The 17,293-nt window shown below is 42.2% G+C and overlaps 1 protein-coding gene across 1 annotated transcript in view; it reads right to left on the bottom strand.

Moving 5' to 3' along the window:
- The window catches only part of map3k5 (mitogen-activated protein kinase kinase kinase 5), a 107,690-nt gene that overhangs the window by 54,549 nt on the left and 35,848 nt on the right, over nucleotides 1–17,293 (bottom strand). Inside the window, exons 4-6 of the mRNA XM_033648524.2 lie at nucleotides 12,032–12,225; nucleotides 2,410–2,578; nucleotides 662–768 (exon numbers count right to left, since the gene is read on the bottom strand). Coding sequence (XP_033504415.2) covers nucleotides 662–768; nucleotides 2,410–2,578; nucleotides 12,032–12,225 — 470 coding nt within the window. The remainder of the gene's footprint in view (nucleotides 1–661; nucleotides 769–2,409; nucleotides 2,579–12,031; nucleotides 12,226–17,293) is intronic.

Here is a 17,293-nt window from a genome sequence, read left to right as displayed (position 1 = left end):
CTCAGTGAAAAATCAATCTCTTGTCCCCGGCTTGTTCAAAATGCTGCAGCCAGAATTTAAACTGACTGCAGTCTTAGCACATCTGCACCGGCTACCTGTAGGATGCAGAATCGATTTTACTTATTACTTTTAAAGCACAAAAAGGTCTAGCCCTTAGCTATATCGCTGACCTCCTCTAAAAACACACTTTTATTAAAAGGTTTTTATATGAATCACTCCCTTTGGAATTACTGAGGAGTTATTGTTTTTCCTCCGTTTGTCTTGTATTACACTTTACTCCTATTTTTTTATCCCTTACCACTATTTTTTAAATCATTTTTCAGCACACACTAGCATTTAAAGATTAGATGTATTCTTCTTTATAATTTAATAACTGTATGTTGGTGTGTTTTATTTCCATATTTTATTGTTGCTGATTTTGGGTTTTCCTGTATGTAAAGTACATTGTAAATAACAACTTTTTCCACATCCCTTTTTTTGCTTTATTGTCAAAAAGGTCCACATCGTTCACATATCAAGAGACAGAAGATCCAAATTGATCGCAGCACCTACCACGAATCAAAATCTCCTAATTACTATTACCTATAAAAATCATCTGTCAAACTGAGTGCGTGTGCATCAGGTAGTCTGGTAGCTGATAAAGGTTTAGTGTGTACCTTACCGATTCAGTGCAAAGGCGTAGTGGAACTTCACATGTGGATGAGCGACGGGGTCAAAGGTCGGAAGCTTCTCCAGAGTCTCCACCAGCTTCACCACGGACTCATAATCCTAGACGATAGAGAACACACTGATGAGCTCCTGTTGCACTTTCACCACAACCACCGCTGAGCATCGTGGGACTGTTGTCCATGTATCTCTGCACCGCGTCCTCCAAACACACACACTCAAACTCATCAAGGTATTGAGCTGCTTTGAAGCAAGGGAGTTTCTGATGTCTTTTTATTCATTCTGTCGGAGACTCATCTGTCTGCTTAACACCAAAAGCACTTCAATAATTGAGTGGCCCCTTCATCACATTTTTGTTGCTGCTACTTGCCCACATAGTCACTATACCCAAAGCATGTTGAATAATTCAGCACGTCCTCAATGCTTGTTGTTCTGATGAATGATTCATGAGGCTGAGCGCTGCCTATGGTGAGTGGGAGGATCTGGACGGTGAGTGCCATCGCAATGCGGAGACTAAAGAGCGGAAAGAGCGGCAGATTTAAGACGAGCAGACCAAAAGCTTCGCCTAGAGCTCTCCACAGGCGGTCTGCGATGGCCCCCGTTAGAGAAGGCGCCACTGGTAAAAGGGATGACGCTGACAGATTAATGCTGAGGTGATGACCTCTCTCTAACTTGTACAGTAGGTTTGTACAGTGGCTTCCTCTGGCAAGGTCAGGGACATGAGCAGCACACACAGATCATCTGTACTTAGTTGGCACTTTGTTTGAACTTAAGAGGGGTATCAGTTGTTGGCTGAGTGTGTGATATACCCTCGTAGTTTTTCCTAGAAACTTTCTGGAGTTTTGGGCTGAAAGTTTTTTAATTGTCCCTCTCTAAAGAGTCGTGTTCTCAGGGTGTAAAATCAGGGTTATGACAAGATTTGTACTTGGAGGAGAGAGATGTGTTCTGACTGATTCAGGGACCTTTCTTTTCATGATCTCCACCAGTTGGGCTGGAGGGGATCAGGCAGAGCTTCCAGTCAATGAAAAGATGCTATACTGCAGTCCAAACTATGTACAGGTTAAATAACTGGAATGGCCCATGACTCTATTATCTTTTTCATTCATTTATTCATTCATTTTCTGTAACTGCTTACCCTGTTACGGGTCACGGGGGGTTGGAGCCTATCCCAGTTGACACTGGGTGAGAGGTTGCCAGACTATCACAGGGCTGACACATAGAAACAGACAACCATTCATGCTCACATTCACACCTACGGACAATTTAGAGTCACCAATTAACCTGCATGTCTTTGGACTGTGGGAGGAAGCTGGAGTACCCGGAGAAAATCCACTCTGACACGGGGAGAACACTACTCTGCACAGTAGGGCTCCCCTACCCCGAAGCGACAAAGCACCACTGTGCCGCCTGCTATTTCAACTTGCAAACTATAAATAATCACTTGAATGTGCAGACAGCCATATTGCTTTTAAACCCTATTTTCATGGAGCAAAGCAAGAGGGAGGCTTTGATAACAAGGATGAGAAGTCTCTGTGGTGGCAGGAAAACTGTTTCTGGCAAATGAATATAGTGAAATGAATAAAATCCACTTCCAATGAGCCTATTTTCGTCAGTAAAGCAACAGGAAGCAAAAACCACCATCCGTCTACAGCAATTATCTAATTTGTTCAATTATCATTAGGCTGCATACCTAATTTGACACAATATGTTGATGTTTAGAGATGCTACTCAGAGCAGGTATACCTGGATGTCCCTGTATGTCAGCAGCAGGTTGATGACGATGTCAACGGAAAGGCACTCCACGTTGTCCAGCCGCTGCTGGATGCGGCTCAGCTCGGCAGCCAGCTCCAGGCCAGTGTACAGCTCCCGAGCCTTACGGATCTCGTTCAGAATCGTCTCACGGAAATACTGGCTGCGGGGGAAGATGATACATAAGAAAGAGGAGTTAAGCTTGAAGGAATTGTCTTTATGATTGAGAAATAAAAAACCACCCCAGTTTCTAATTATTTAAAGTTAGTTCAATATGTAATTATAAGCTTTTCTGAACACCAGACTAATCCAATTGTTTTAGGTAGTTTAGTGTCTCCTCGAGGAGCAATTCTAACATGATTGGAGTTTTAATTCATTTCCTGCATTCACTGACTGTTTTACATAATTTCAGATCACTCTCTAGTGAGATGAGCTATTTTCTGCTTCTCTTAAATCCGTTTTTTAGCGGAAGTATTCCATAAAGGTTGTTTAATACTGCTGTGTAATTCCAATAAAATAAAGTCTGAAACCATACATTCAGATATGAGTTTTACCAGGTTTTGTTGAGGAAAGCATAAAATAAAGACAATGAACTGAAAGCAGCGCTAACTGCAAACACAAAAAATTGAATACTCTCTTCTCTGATGTGCTCTTTGATATTCTTGAATACACAGTAACTGATGAATAGAAACCCTTTCACAATGTAAAAGTTAACAGCCTATTATGCAGCTTGTGAAAGGGCCATTTGTTGGATCTTCATTCACGACTCCACATGGTTTTAACCACACATATTTCAGTTTTCTGCTGAGCTTGCTGTTAACCTCACTGCAGACTAGAGCTGAATATGTAACTTTCAATCAATACTACGACCTGAAATGTGCAGAGTACTGAAACCATCATGTCCTGAAACTTCTAAAAGCTGGCACTGAATGCTTAGTAGTTCTCTCTTTAAGCCTACTTATTCTTTCATAATAGTTTCTGACATGAATCATATTCTTATCTTTTATTAGTGTACTATCCTTGCAGCACGTTCTCATGTGCAAAACTATACAGTACAGCCAGTTTACACTAAAGTCCTCCAATAAACACTAAAGGCTTTACTTTTCTTGTATTCTACAAAAGGCTGGTTTCCTCTCTCAGATTTCTGACTTTTGTTTGTAAAACTGAAACATTAAAAAGATAAAAACTAAAATCAGTACACAAACATTAACATTGCCCTCAAGTCAACATGTGTTTCGTAAACTTGGAGAAGTCTTATGACCATGTCCCTTGGGAAGTCTTGTGGGGCATACTATGGGAATATGGTGAACTGGGGTCATTGCTACAAGGCATCCGGTCCTTGAATAACCAAAGTGAGAGCTCTGTCTGTAAACTCGGCACGCAGTCAAAAACATTTTCAGTGGGTGTTGGCCTCCACCATGGTGGTCCCTTGTCACTGATTGTGTTTGTGATATTAATCGACGACATCTCAAGGTACAGCTAGGGGAAGGAGAGTGTCCGGTTTGGGGATCTCAGAGTCGCATGTCTGCTCTTTGTAGATGATGTGGCTCTGTTGGCTTCATCAGACTGTGACCTCCAGCATGCACTGGGGTGATTTGCAGCCGAGTGTGAATCGGTCGGCACGACAGTCAGTACCTCCAAGTCTGATGCCCCAAGTATCTCGGGGTCTTGTTCACGAGTGAGGATACAATGGAGCATGAGATGAACAGGTTCTTTGACACACTGTCAGCAGTGATGCAGGCATTGCATTGAACCGTCATGGTGAAGTGGGAGCTGAGCCAGAAGGCAAGTTATCAATTTACCGGTCCATCTACATTCCGATCCTCACCTATGGTCATGAGCTTTGGGTAGTGACCAAAAGAATGAGATCATGGATACAAGCGGATTAAATGAGTTTCCTCCATAAAGTGGTGGACATCTGGAGGGAGCTCGGAGTAGAGCCGCTATTCCTTCGTGTCAAAAGGGGCCAGTTGAGGTGGTCCGGGCATCAGATTAGGATGCCTCTTGGGCAGTCTTCAGGGTTCATTCAACTGGCAAGATGCCACAAGGTACATCAGGAATATCCTGAAGGGATTATATCTAATCTGGCCTGGGAACTTGAGCTGGAAAATGGCGATGGGGAGAAGGATGTGTGGAATACCTTGCTCGGCCTGCTGCCCTCGTGACCCTGCTCCCGGATAAGTCAGTGAAAAAGGATGGATGGGTGTATTAATGGATGGATTGGCTGATTGTCTTTAGATAACATTCAACATTTGAGCATTTTGGACTTTTTTCCATCGTATAAAACTGCATTTATATTACTTAAAATCAGCTAGCAGACACAGAATAGTTTTGGTATTGGTGATGTTGTTGTTGCTCCCCACTCTCTTCTGCCCTGTGTACCCTCGTGGGGCGTGAGGAGGTTAGATGCCAAATACTAAATAATGACTCGCTTTATTCACATGATAAGTCTGTTCCATGTGAGTTACCTGACTAAAATTAAATTAGCTTGAAATAAAGCCTCCAATGCATTGGAGCAAGGGGCAGGCATTGACATTTAAAAGGCCAATGTAAGCCAACTACGCCATCAGCAAACAGTAAAGATGAGTAAAGGCAGCACAGGTCTCAGTGCCATAAAGAATAATACGTTTATTCTGTACTTGGTATTATAAATAGCCACTATAAATAGTAGTCATGCTCCTTCACACAATGTACAGAATGCAATCTACTCAGATGCCAGTGATGGCTGGGTTGAAAATCTCTGCTGTGCTCACCGGTTTTAACTTCATGCATAATGGTCTCCAGGAGACAAAAGCTTAATCAAAGTGCACGTTTTCTCTTTTGTGCCTGCAAAACCTGAGTCACTATTCCTGGAGCTGAGTGAGAAGTAACTGGCTGCTGCATTGCCTGTTGGCAGAGAGGCCTAAAATATTACCCGTCCCCAGCAACTGAGGCAGGTAAAATGTTGCACAAAAGTAGATAACCACGCAAGTCAAAGTTGAGAGATGCACTACATAAAAATAATTACAGCATGTAAAAATAGGAAGAGTGGGATAATAAAACAAAAGGCCTGCTCTGCTGAGAAACAGTCACAGTGCTGCTCAAACACGAACACCTGTGAGCTAAAATTTTCCCTACAGGAACTTGAAGAAATCACACTATAATGGCTCCTTCCTCATCTTTAATCAACACCTCAGCTTGCGTTTTTACAATAAAACAACCATTGTTTTCCCGTATAACCTTTGCTCAAAGGTGTGAAACCTTTTGGGCATTTCACACGTACAGTACAATAAAGCTACAGTACATTGCCTTCAGGGGAACTTCTGGTTAAACAGAAATAGCTTTAAATAGATTTTTTCTTTTGCTTCCTCATCCTCAAACCCATTGCTTTGGTTTCAGTTTCAAAATGTTTCCTTCAACAGTTTACCTGAAAATTACCATCGTAAACATTTTCATGAATGTGTTGGGGGAAGTAAGCGTCTAAACAGGCCCACAAAGCCAAAATGCTGTATTAACTGCACATATTTGGTCAATAGTGAGTCAGTCAGAAATTATTACACCATAGAAATGTAGTCTATATTTTCCTTAAAACAGAATGTAAAATTGTAACAGAGAGAGAAAACGAGGCAGCTAGCTCAAACAGGGGAGATTTTGGCTAGCTACTGTTGGGAATGATTTTATGTGTTTTACTATAAGTTGTGTTTCACTATATAAGTTTTAGATGTGTGAACAATGAGAATACTGAGATGATTTCAGCTGATCTGAGTGTGTTTGCTTTGCAGAAGTGGAGAAGTACAGGAGAGGAAGAGACATGAAGTCTGAGGAGCACATACCTCAATGCTTAGATAATTAGTTTCATATATGGTAAAAAGAATAGAAAGTGATGAACAGATAGTAAGGTACAGCACGTGTAGGGAGTTGTGTTGTTCTCTTGTCTTTCAAAACAGGAACCACGCCCCCACCGCCGGCGGGAAGGAGTCAGATTAACACAAGGCAGGGGCGTGGTGTGGTGAAGGAGGAAGTGGAACTGCCAATGAGAAGAGGACAACGCCTTGCGTGCACAATGACACTCTGTTACGCTCAAATATACTGGGTCAGGGAAAGGACAGGAGGTCAGACTTCGTGAACTGACACACCTTTGTTGTTCGTCAGGGACGTGAAGTTGAGACCCAGAGCTCTGTAATTTTATTCCTTTACTGCTTAATAAACTACACTAACTGAGACCGAATATCTTCTCCTATTGCTTCATTAAAGAACACACAGGACTGAGCTCACACATAGCACATTGGAGAGAAGGATGAGACTCTTAGTCCAACACTAGCTAAAGCTACAACTAATTTACCTACTGATTTTTCCCTAGCTGCAATCAGTGATTAAAAATATCCATTTTGATGAATCAACATAATTCTGTGTGTTTGTTCCACATCACCGATAGAGGCAGCAGCTAAATTCCATCTTGATGGGATAAAAACCCAGCTAAGCTATCTTAAATTTTGCTAACGGTAACCAATGTTAGCTTAGCAGAATAACATTAGTAGTGCTAACTTCCTTCTTAGTTTTTGACAAGATGAATTTGTGTTATTTGGTGTGATTAAGTAACCTTTAAGTTACATATTTGACTGTGTTAAAATGTAGATCAATTTGTTATTGATTTCAATATAATGTTACGGTACATATCAATATAATTAGCTTCGTATTTTTCATACTTTGCATTTCAAGTCTAAACATTTTACATTCATTATTACTACCTTTTATAGCTGTTTCAAGATAGCATGAAAACTTAATATCACTTTTCTCAATTTTCTCAATTTCACTGCTTCTGTACAGTAGAGGCTGACATAGTTTACGGGATTACATTACGTTTTTCTGTAGGCTGGCACAGCAGTTAGCATCACCCTGGTTCCCTCGCCAAAAAGCCTATGGGATTTTTCCATTGGATTTTGAGTTACTGCAGAAAATAATCTCTGTAGCAAAGAAATGTTTATGACATTTACAAGTTTTGTTCAGCAAGATAATTTTCACAAATGAACACCACTTTTCTCATTTTTGAAGCCTAATGCAATCACCAGATGTAGATGTAGTTTGTCATATATGATGAGGACATCCCAACAATTAGGGAAAAGTCAGTAAAGAGCTTAGGTAGGTGCTACAATGTAGAGTTGAATGATAAGGAACAGGTGGTGAAATTTAGAAAAGATGTGGCTGAAGGATTGGATAGAATAGATAAATCAGAACTTCCAGGAAAGTTGAAGTTGTGGTGTTTGCAATTTGGGCTATATCCTAGGTTAATGTGGCCATTGTCAGTTTATGAAATTCCAATATCTGTTGTGGAAAGAATGGAAAGGTCGGTTAGCTCCTACATTAGGAAGTGGTTGGGCGCTCCTAGGTGCCTAAGTAGTGTTGCATTATATGGAAAAGGGATACTTCAGCTGCCAGTATCTAGTTTAACAGAGGAATTTAAATGTACCAAGGTCAGGACAGAGCTCTTGTTATCTGGGAGTAAGGACGTGGTAGTTAGGAGTGTGGTTCCAAATCCAACCAAGGGGAGGAAGTGGAACCCAAGATCGGCAGTTCAGGAGGCAGAGGCAGCTCTTAGACATGCAGAGATTGTAGGTAATGTTCAGTTTGGCCGGGGAGGCCTGGGGCTTGGCTCAGGTAAACCGGTATGGAATACAGCAGGCCTCAAAGATAAAAGAAAGCTGGTTGTAGAACAGATACGCAGACAGGAAGAGATAGTAAGGGGTGCAAAGGTAGTGGCCCAGGCTAAACAGGGACAGTGGTTGAATTGGGAAAGTGTAGAGAAGAGGAAGCTTAGTTGGAGGGACCTGTGGAGTATGGAGGAGAATCGTATTAGATTCCTGGTAGGGGCTACATACGATGTGTTACCAACCCCCCAGAACCTAAAACTGTGGGTAAATGAGGACTCATCATGCCCATTGTGTTCACGTACCGCAACTTTAAAGCATATTTTGTCAGGCTGTAAAGTTGGCTTGTCACAAGGCCGATATACATGGCGACATAATCAGGTGTTGAAATGTTTAGCTGCAGGCATCGAAGGGAAACGAAGACAGGTGAATTCAGAAGGTGTTAAGGATAGGGGCTTAGTAATTCAGTTTGTCTGTGAGGGAGAGAAATACAGAAGGGATAAGTTAGTGAGGAGGCAAGGGTGTGGCCGCCTAGAAGGTGCTTGTGATTGGGAAATGCAAGTAGATTTAGGGGGAAAGCTTGTTGTTCCTCAGGAAATAGTCTGTACCAGGCAGAGGCCTGACTTAGTGTTGTGGTCAGTGAGTCAACAGATAGTTTATTTCATTGAGCTGACAGTTCCTTGGGAAGACTCAGTGGAAGAAGCCTATGAAAGAAAAAAGCTTAGATATGCAGACTTAGGAGCAGAAGCTGAGCAGCGAGGATGGAAAACTAGGATTTGTCCAGTGGAAGTGGGGTGTAGGGGATTCATAGCAAGATCAACTGTCTCACTCCTGGGGGAACTCGGAGTGCGGGGACAGAATTTGAGGAAGACAGTGAGGGAAATGTCAGATGAAGCAATTAAATGCAGCCAGTTTATCTATTACAGAAGAAATAATGTCAGCTGGGGGCCAGCAGGGGGAACTACTAAGCAGGGCACATAACTCCTTGAGATCAGGTGGAGAGATCCACTTCCTGTCAGGAGAAATCCAGGAAGAGGAAGTATTTAAGTGTGGGAGTGGCCTATTGGAATCCATTTTGTTTGAGGCCATGCGGCAAGGTGAGTGTGCTTGCTGATCCTGTAAGTCCAGTTAGCTCCTTTAACTTTAGCTTATATTGTAGTTATGCTATGTAGTGTGTGAAATAGAGTATGGTGAATGTGACAGGAAAGCTAGTATCAGCATTGCTTCTGCCTGGAGCTCGCATGTATGGAGCCTGGGTTTGGTTGAAGATGGCAGTGCTGTTTGGGCTGAGAAAGCCATGTGTAAGTAAGAAGGAAATCCAGGAAGAGGAAGGTTATTTAAGTGTGGGAGTGGCCTATTTGAATCCATTTTGTTTGAGACCATGCTGCAAAGTGAGTGTGTTTGCTGATCCTGTGAGTTCATTTATCTCCTTTAACTTTAGCTTACATTGTAGTTATGCTATGTAGCGTGTGAAATAGAGTATGGTGAATGTGCTAGTAAAGGTAGTATCAGCATTGCTTCTGCCTGGAGCTCGCATAAACGGAGCCTGGGCTTGGTTGAAGTTGGCAGTGCTGTTTGGGCTGAGATCACTGTCCAGCCTCCTGGAGGTGTCATTGTTGTGAGGGCTCGTCCTGGGGAGGTAGACTGTACAGCCTAACCCGGCGGGGGAGTGTGATAGCCTAACAAGGCTTCCTTCCCTGGGTCTACCTCCTCTGTGGTAGTATAGGTAAGGTAAAGGAGGTTGTTCGGTTAGTGCGGGGAGCAGTGAGACCTGGCATTAGGGGAGTGTCTCTGGGACGCCAGAGATCACTGTCTAGCCTCCTGGAGGTGTCGTGGGACTAACTAGACGAAACACCGGTGAAAGGAGGTTCCCACCCGATGACCCCAAAGACATGTTAGTTATCACTGCTCACGGGTCTGTATAGTTAAGCCTTGCCATAATAGCTTATCGTAGGGCTTAGGAGGATTATTCACTGAGCGCTGATCCCTTTTTTTTTTTTTTTTTTTTTTTATTAGAGCACAAACTTCTTGTGTTTATTTGAATTGAAAAGCTAACATTAGGCTATAAACGAACTACACCACGGTCACGACCTACACAAGGAAGCTGTAAAGCCGTGTTTGGGCATGATGATGTTTTGTAGTCTCATTTAACTTCTTGTTAGCAACTACCTTTTTTAAAGCTATAGTGCGTAACTTCTACAGGTCCGTAAATGTCCGTTTCACCCAAGCCACTACTAGAGGAGATGACACAATGCTGATTAAGCCGATCGGCTCCTCTAACATCTCGCGGTATTTTTCAATATATATAATTTTTAGTATGCGTGTGGACCGGTGACATTCCCGCGCTGGTGCACAGGAAATGCTTCCTCACAACAAGAAGGGAGGGGGAGGAAGAGCGGAGAGTCTCATAGCAAGAGGTAGAGCGCAGGTAGAAAGAGAAAGCAACATGGCGGAGAAGCGGCCGAGATACGGCTCAGAAGTGGATCCTACCACAAAGGCAAGTGTTACTCTGTGTACGGTGTGTGGAGACTGGCAAGTGTTACTCTGTGTACATGGTGTGTGGCGAGTGTTACTCTGTGTACATGGAAGTGCCACCGGCTTATTAGTTGTAATAACGCATTATCCGCTGGGAGGCGACAGAAGTTACGCACTATAGCTTTAAGACACACAACTGCTATAAATTTCATGAGTGGGGTTTTTAGTGACAGATTTTATGTCGTAGAACAAACCTGAAAATCTCTAAGGCTTATGTCAACCACAGACCTTGTTTCAGGCATCTCACCAAAAACACATTCAACAAACCCATTGACTTTGAGACGAGGGAACCAGGAGTGCTGAAATGCTAACTCATTTCTGGGCTTAAGGACTCATTTCTGGAGTGCTCTATAGTTTAGGGTAACGTTATCTTGTGGGTCACAACATTCCTCTGGGATTTCCATGGGATGGCAGTCAATTTAACCATTTATCATGTGACTGGGACAGGACAGGAAACAAAAAAGTCAACGGGAACTAGCTAACGCAGAACTAGCTAATAACAATTATTAGCTAGCAATAAATTATTAGTTAGCAATGATAAATCAGCAGCTATTACTTCTTCAATCCTCTATGAACACACATTTCATGTTATGTTAAAAATGTGAAGTCAAATGGATTGTTTATTAAGATAATATTGTCGCAATCACGATGCTAATTTCTATTAGCTTGTTTTTGGGAATACCCTTTACGTGTAAGCATCAAGCTAATGGACTAAGTGCTAGTTAGTTGCCACAAGGTTGCAGTAGTTAAAATCAGAAAGTTTTTCCACGTTTAAGGAGTTTGCATTCAATAAACACACATTATACATATAATTTAGAGGGAATGACATTGAAGGCAAAGTACTGCAACAGTCATGAACATACAAATATAGAATTAAAATTAAAAAATTTAAATGATAATATAAAAATACAATATAACATAAGATAAGTACAATGTAACTTTTTCAGCTGTTACGTTAGGAGTTATTTCAGCTCTATACTTTACTGTATAGTTGATGCTTAATTTTTCCATATAAATATGCACTTCTGATATGAATAACACTATTTTCTTTATTATTTCAAAACAGAACGCGGGAATGGGATGGGACGGAAGCCATTCCTTTGGGATTGGGAAAGGATGGAAAATCAACTCCCAGGCCACTCTCTATTGTACGGGTCTCTGGCCTTTGTAAGCTAAAGCACCTGACCTCAAAAACAGAGTGTTTAGTCTGACGTTATATTGTTTAACATCCCTGTGCATGTAGTATCTATGGGTCATGATGATGAATAACATGTGTGTAGGGGGTAGTAGGCTAATTATGATTTATGAAATATTAATTGAGATTATAATTAATGAAAAACATAAAAAAGAAAGATGAAGTACACTACATGCAAAGTAAAATAAAATATATAAAATTCCACATAAATCTCTCCTCTCTGGCCCAATTCACCCCACTGTCAACCCTTCAGTATACTTACTGGGAGTTTGCCTGTGACACTTTGAGCAGCTGGATGAAGCGGTCGAGCAGCGGCATGCAGATGGGTCCCAGCAGCATCTCGAAGCTAGGCTGCATTAGCTCCGTCAAGCCCTTCATCAGGCTGCTCTCACAGCAGTACACCTTGTTGTGGGGCGTCACCATGTACGGGATGAAGGTGTAGTTGGCTGAGCATGTCTGTTGATACAGAGAGAGGGACAGTTTTGGAAAACAGCCATCAGTGTCTGCATCAGAGGACTCTTTTTCTCTGTCTCTGTGGGTTTGGTGTGAAAAAGGCATCAGCAATATTTTAGCCAAATGTGGGTGTATCGTTTGGAGAATCCAAAAAATGTGATAAATAGATTAAAACGTGACCCAAAAGGGATAAAAATAGATTCAGCAGCTTAGCATGAAATCTGTTTTTGGATCTGCTTCTGTTTTCAAATGTATGAATCTTACTATCTTCACACACAATTTTAGTTGACAAGACCACCTCACCACAAGGTCCACTTAATAGCTCTTCTATAGTTTTTGGTCATGTCACACCAACTTTCTCAGCAGCTGTATATGCTCCGTGGTTATCGGTAGGGGATACTGTAAATTTCCATTTTTCTTAACGACTTCTCATCAATTTTGGCTTAAAATTTGAGATTGAAAGTTCATTCCTGATCTCCATCTGCTGAAGAAGACTGTGTGATACCAAGGATCGATGATTATTTAACAGGCCTACCTAAGTAAATGGACCATGTGGGAAGATTTTTTTTGTCACCTACTTTTTCAACAATGAAGAATGAACGTTCAATACAAAATTACTTTGCGTCTTGAGCCTGTACATGTGCATTTCAAATTATAGTGTGATAAATAATGCTGTCTCCTTATGCAGTTATTTAGAAGTATTTAGATGTGGAAGTTGCCATGTCGTTGCCCTTGTTCCCTCATCAAATAGCCAATAGGACTTTTCCACAGAATTTATGACTATCGTAGAAAAGTTTATGGTACTTAATGATAATGTTCACAAACAAACACTACTTTTATGATTTCTGCAGGATAATGCAATCACCAGAGGTAAAAAGCTAACATTAGGCTATGAACAAACGGTCCAATGTTCAACTGTGATGAAAATCTATAGTCTCATTTAGGCACTTGTGAGCAACAGCTTTTTTTAAGACACTTAAAAGCTTCAAAATTCACGTATAGGGTATTTACTGATGTATTTTATATCGTAGAACACAACGTGAAAGTCACTTAAGCTTGTGTTAACCACAGACCTTATACCAAAAACCCATTCAAAAAAAACCATTGACTTCGAGATGAGGGAACCGCAGTTGCAGAAACGCTAGCTCATGTCCGAGTTTTAGGACTCATTCATGCACCACTCTACTGTTGCTGTAAATTTGCTAATATTATGCATATTGAAGTATCGTATGTATTAACAACCAAACTTAGAGATAAGAGATAGTATTTGTAAGCAGTTAAAAAGTAGCCTTACAGTAGAAGGTACGCATTTACAGTAAATACAAACCTTTATTAAATGATCACCATATCTAAATTATGTAACACGCACTCTTTACAACCAGTTTTATAGAAGCTTTACAGTAAGAGATTACATTGTATAGGGAGGAAGCAGATTGCCTGGAGGAAGTCTGAGCTGTTTCCCCTGTTTGAGACATTTTCGGGTAACGACATGAGGCTTCGGCTCTGATCTGTCCGCACAGACAATAGTGTTTGTGTTGCATAGTCTTCACTGAAGCAGCTTAAACAGACGTCAGCCAGGAGGAGAGATCTGCATCAGTGCTGGCAGTCCCATTAGGAGATGCTTCTTGCAACCGCAAACACTTATCGCGGTGCACTCACAAATTCCACTTGTTCATGCAGCGTGGTGCTCATGAAAACCAGCAGAAAGCACAAGTCTTGCTGCTCACCTAAGTTCAAAGCTCTACCCTGTTATTTGCTGCAGCTGTGGCATTTCGTTTCATGTGTGTTTCAGCTTTAGCTGCAGATGTAGCACTAAAAGTGTTCTGTTTTATTTACTTATAGCTCTAACTCTTGACATCTGTGTTTTGTCTCGAGGTAGATTTCCTGTATTCTGTGTCTGTGTTTGTTTTAACTTCACATTATTCTTCAGCAGTGGTCGTGATGCTTCTGTCGCGGTGGCCTGCCACTGCTGAATAAACAACGAGGAAACACGTGCGTGTGGTGTTTGCAGACAGCAGGGAGAGAAAGAGAGAGAAAGAGAGAGAGAGAGAGAGAGAGAGGGGAAGGAAATCCACTATTGACGTCCTCGAGAAACAGCCGAGGTCTTTTCAAGGAGAGCTATTCCCAGAATGTCAGATGTGTGGTGAAACACAACATGAGAGCGTCTGAAGGCGGTTGGGCTGCTTCTCAGCTGCATCCTCACGGCTTTAATATTCTGTCATGCACCCTCTTTGAGAAAAACACAATGCCGTGCTCTCACTGCCAAACAGAAAAAAGGAAGTGAAAGGAAGGTGCGACATTGAAGCAATGAAATCTACCCGCAGATAACTACTTCCTCCTGTGCAACAGCGGTTCATGACATCACCAATTGCAGCAGTGGCGGGGCATGCCTTACAAAAATAAACCAGTGACCCCTGTTTCTGTCAGGTGTTAGCAGACAGGTTGCAAAATCCTGACGCTATATTTAGCTCCCCTGTGTGTGCCGTCGTGGGGATCACATGGCAGGTTTGTTTTCACAGGATGATGCATATTTCAGAGCGTCTGCAGGTCATTGGGAGCTGACCTCCGCTAGTCGCTTACAGGTAACAGGTTCCTCAGCTGCGAGCGAAACACATGTGACTGCGCTGGCTCACGGGGGAATCTGGTGAATGTGACTGCGAGTGAGTCAGTTGTTCAGCGAATGAGTCATCTGGCTTTGTTCGCCTGTCCATCTGTCCATTCGCAGCTACAGGAGGATTTGGAGCCGCATGCCTACTCACTCACCTTCACAGAAACACACACACAGGGCTGACCGCAACTTGATGTTAGCACTTAATTTACATGACTGTTTGCCCAGTCATTAACCCATCGAGGAAGTATTCATGACTAATATGATCTCTGAGTAGTACGTACCTGTGAGCTGCAGGTTTAGCCATCTGTGGGCAGCTACAGTCAGCGAAGTTACACCAACACAGCCGAAGCAATGTGCTCGTAATTACAGTAATTGGATATACACCAACAGAGGCTAATTACCTGGATTTGCACGATCATGGTGGGTAGTTAAATGCACTTAGTTAAATGCAATTAGCAACACATGCTTCTGTTTAGCAACCGTAACTAGGCACAGCAGGCCTGTCGAGCCTTTCGGATTTCTCAACATTTTGAAGTGGATCTCGGCTAGAAGTCACACTATCTCAGGACTTTGGAGGATATTATTTACTTACTACTTTATAAAGTTGACACTAACGTCCGTGACTTTGTGTCTTGCTCATCTGGTCTGCGGATCTTTAAAGTGGTTTCCCTGTGATCTTTGTTGTTTTTGTATTAATATGATTAGGCCGTGACGCATCAAGCCAACAGTCAGCCATTGGCGAGTGTCTGTCGCCCTAGTTTTTGTGTTGTGTCCCACACTGTTGGCCGCTTTTTTTCGGCTGATTCGGCATGTTGTTGGTGTCTGAGACAGCAGAAACTGTCTGTGAAAGACATCACAGTTCAACTGAGTGCATGAGAAGAGAAATGAAAGTGAGGAGAGCAAACAAACGGCTAGAGAGGGCATGATATCAAAACAGACTTTGTTATATTAGGCAAGATTTTTTTTTTTTTTTTGCCACTGAGCTCTTTAGCAGAAATAGTTCCTAATTGTGTGTTGTGTTGCTAACATGCTAACTGGCTAATTACCATCTTGAATCTGCCCTGTCTGTCTTGTGGTTTCCCTTTTTGAACGGCAAATACATACAACTGCCGCCTGTTAGTATGGAGAGTTATTTCCTCTCATGCAGGTGCAGAACGTACGTGCTGATTGGCTGTTGGCTGTAGTCTTTGCGGTGTGTTAAAATGCAACTTTTTGGCCGAGAAACGGGTGACAAAGGCGACGAAACAGTCGCCTTTGTCACCTCTCGTTCTTTGATGTTGGTTTGGTGTGTCTAGGCCTTTAAACTGATTTAGTGCTACTATGGCAATGGGAATGAACGCTGACTTGGATTTTCCTTAAAACAACATATAGACTCATCCAGAAGTTATTACTCTCAATCATTAGGCTACTTATGATCCACTAGAAGTGTGTGGCGTCAGAGATATTGGATAAAGGTGATACTCCACCGAAGGCTTATCCAATGTTAAGAAAACGGTTACTCTTCCTGTCTCCTAAGTGGGCGTGGTTAGCTCTCCCTCCGATCAGAGCCTGTACTCCCTCAACCCCCCACCCCACCTCGTGTTGAACAGAGGCTCTGTGGATGTCTGTGTATGCGGATCGAGAAGCAGGTGGAATGAAAATACATTCTTCCTATTATTGCAGCCTATTGTTGCACAAAGCTTGGGCATTTTTTATTTATTACTAGCGGTAAATAGCAGTTTGTAAGCTAACTGTGATTTTACCGCCTGTTTATCAAGATCCCGCGAGACCTTGTTTTCTGAGACGGACAGGGCTCAAACAAAGTTAACTTTCTCTTGATCTGTGCGGATGAAAAATGCAGCTTTAGTGTCAGAATGTTGGTAAGATGTGTGGCATGTGAAAAATGAACCCAATATTTACTTTAGTGACTATAAGGCGAAAGAATTGACCACAAATTGTGATCACGTTCATTTTCCTCATTGACGATAATACATTCAGAGCTGCCGCAAGTCTCCTACGGGGGCGTGGCGCTGACGTCACTGAATCAGGAAGTGAGCTGAGTGGGGTATCTCGCTTCATCCAATATCTCTAGTGGCGTTGTATTTATCTGCAGAGACTCTGCTCTCTGCTTGTACTTTCTTATTTTCTTCTTAGTTTACCCTGTCTGAGACTTTCCCGGGCACATCCAGATGAGGTTGGAACTTTGTAAAAAGGTAACAACCAGGTGCCAGACCGTAAGCAGCAAGCATCTAAAAGGAAGCAATGAAAATGGCGGCCACAGCGCAGACAAAAATGCAACTATAGTGAGGTGACAAACCAATTAGAAAAAGCTCTTCCAAAATGAGACTGAATCTGGGGTTGGCTTTCAGTTTCACTTTTGCTGGCTAGAACTAAATGAGAGGATGGGGATGAAGAGAGATGCAGAATTGGCCTGTTTCCTGTTCGACAGGTAGGTGCTGGCGGTTAGCTAAGTTAGCTTGC

The sequence above is a fragment of the Epinephelus lanceolatus genome, chromosome 13 (genome assembly GCF_041903045.1).
Source record: "Epinephelus lanceolatus isolate andai-2023 chromosome 13, ASM4190304v1, whole genome shotgun sequence".
NCBI classification, from domain to species: domain Eukaryota; kingdom Metazoa; phylum Chordata; class Actinopteri; order Perciformes; family Serranidae; genus Epinephelus; species Epinephelus lanceolatus.
The sequence above is the reverse complement of the archived record's forward strand: the minus strand, read 5'-3'. Positions and strand labels throughout refer to the sequence as shown.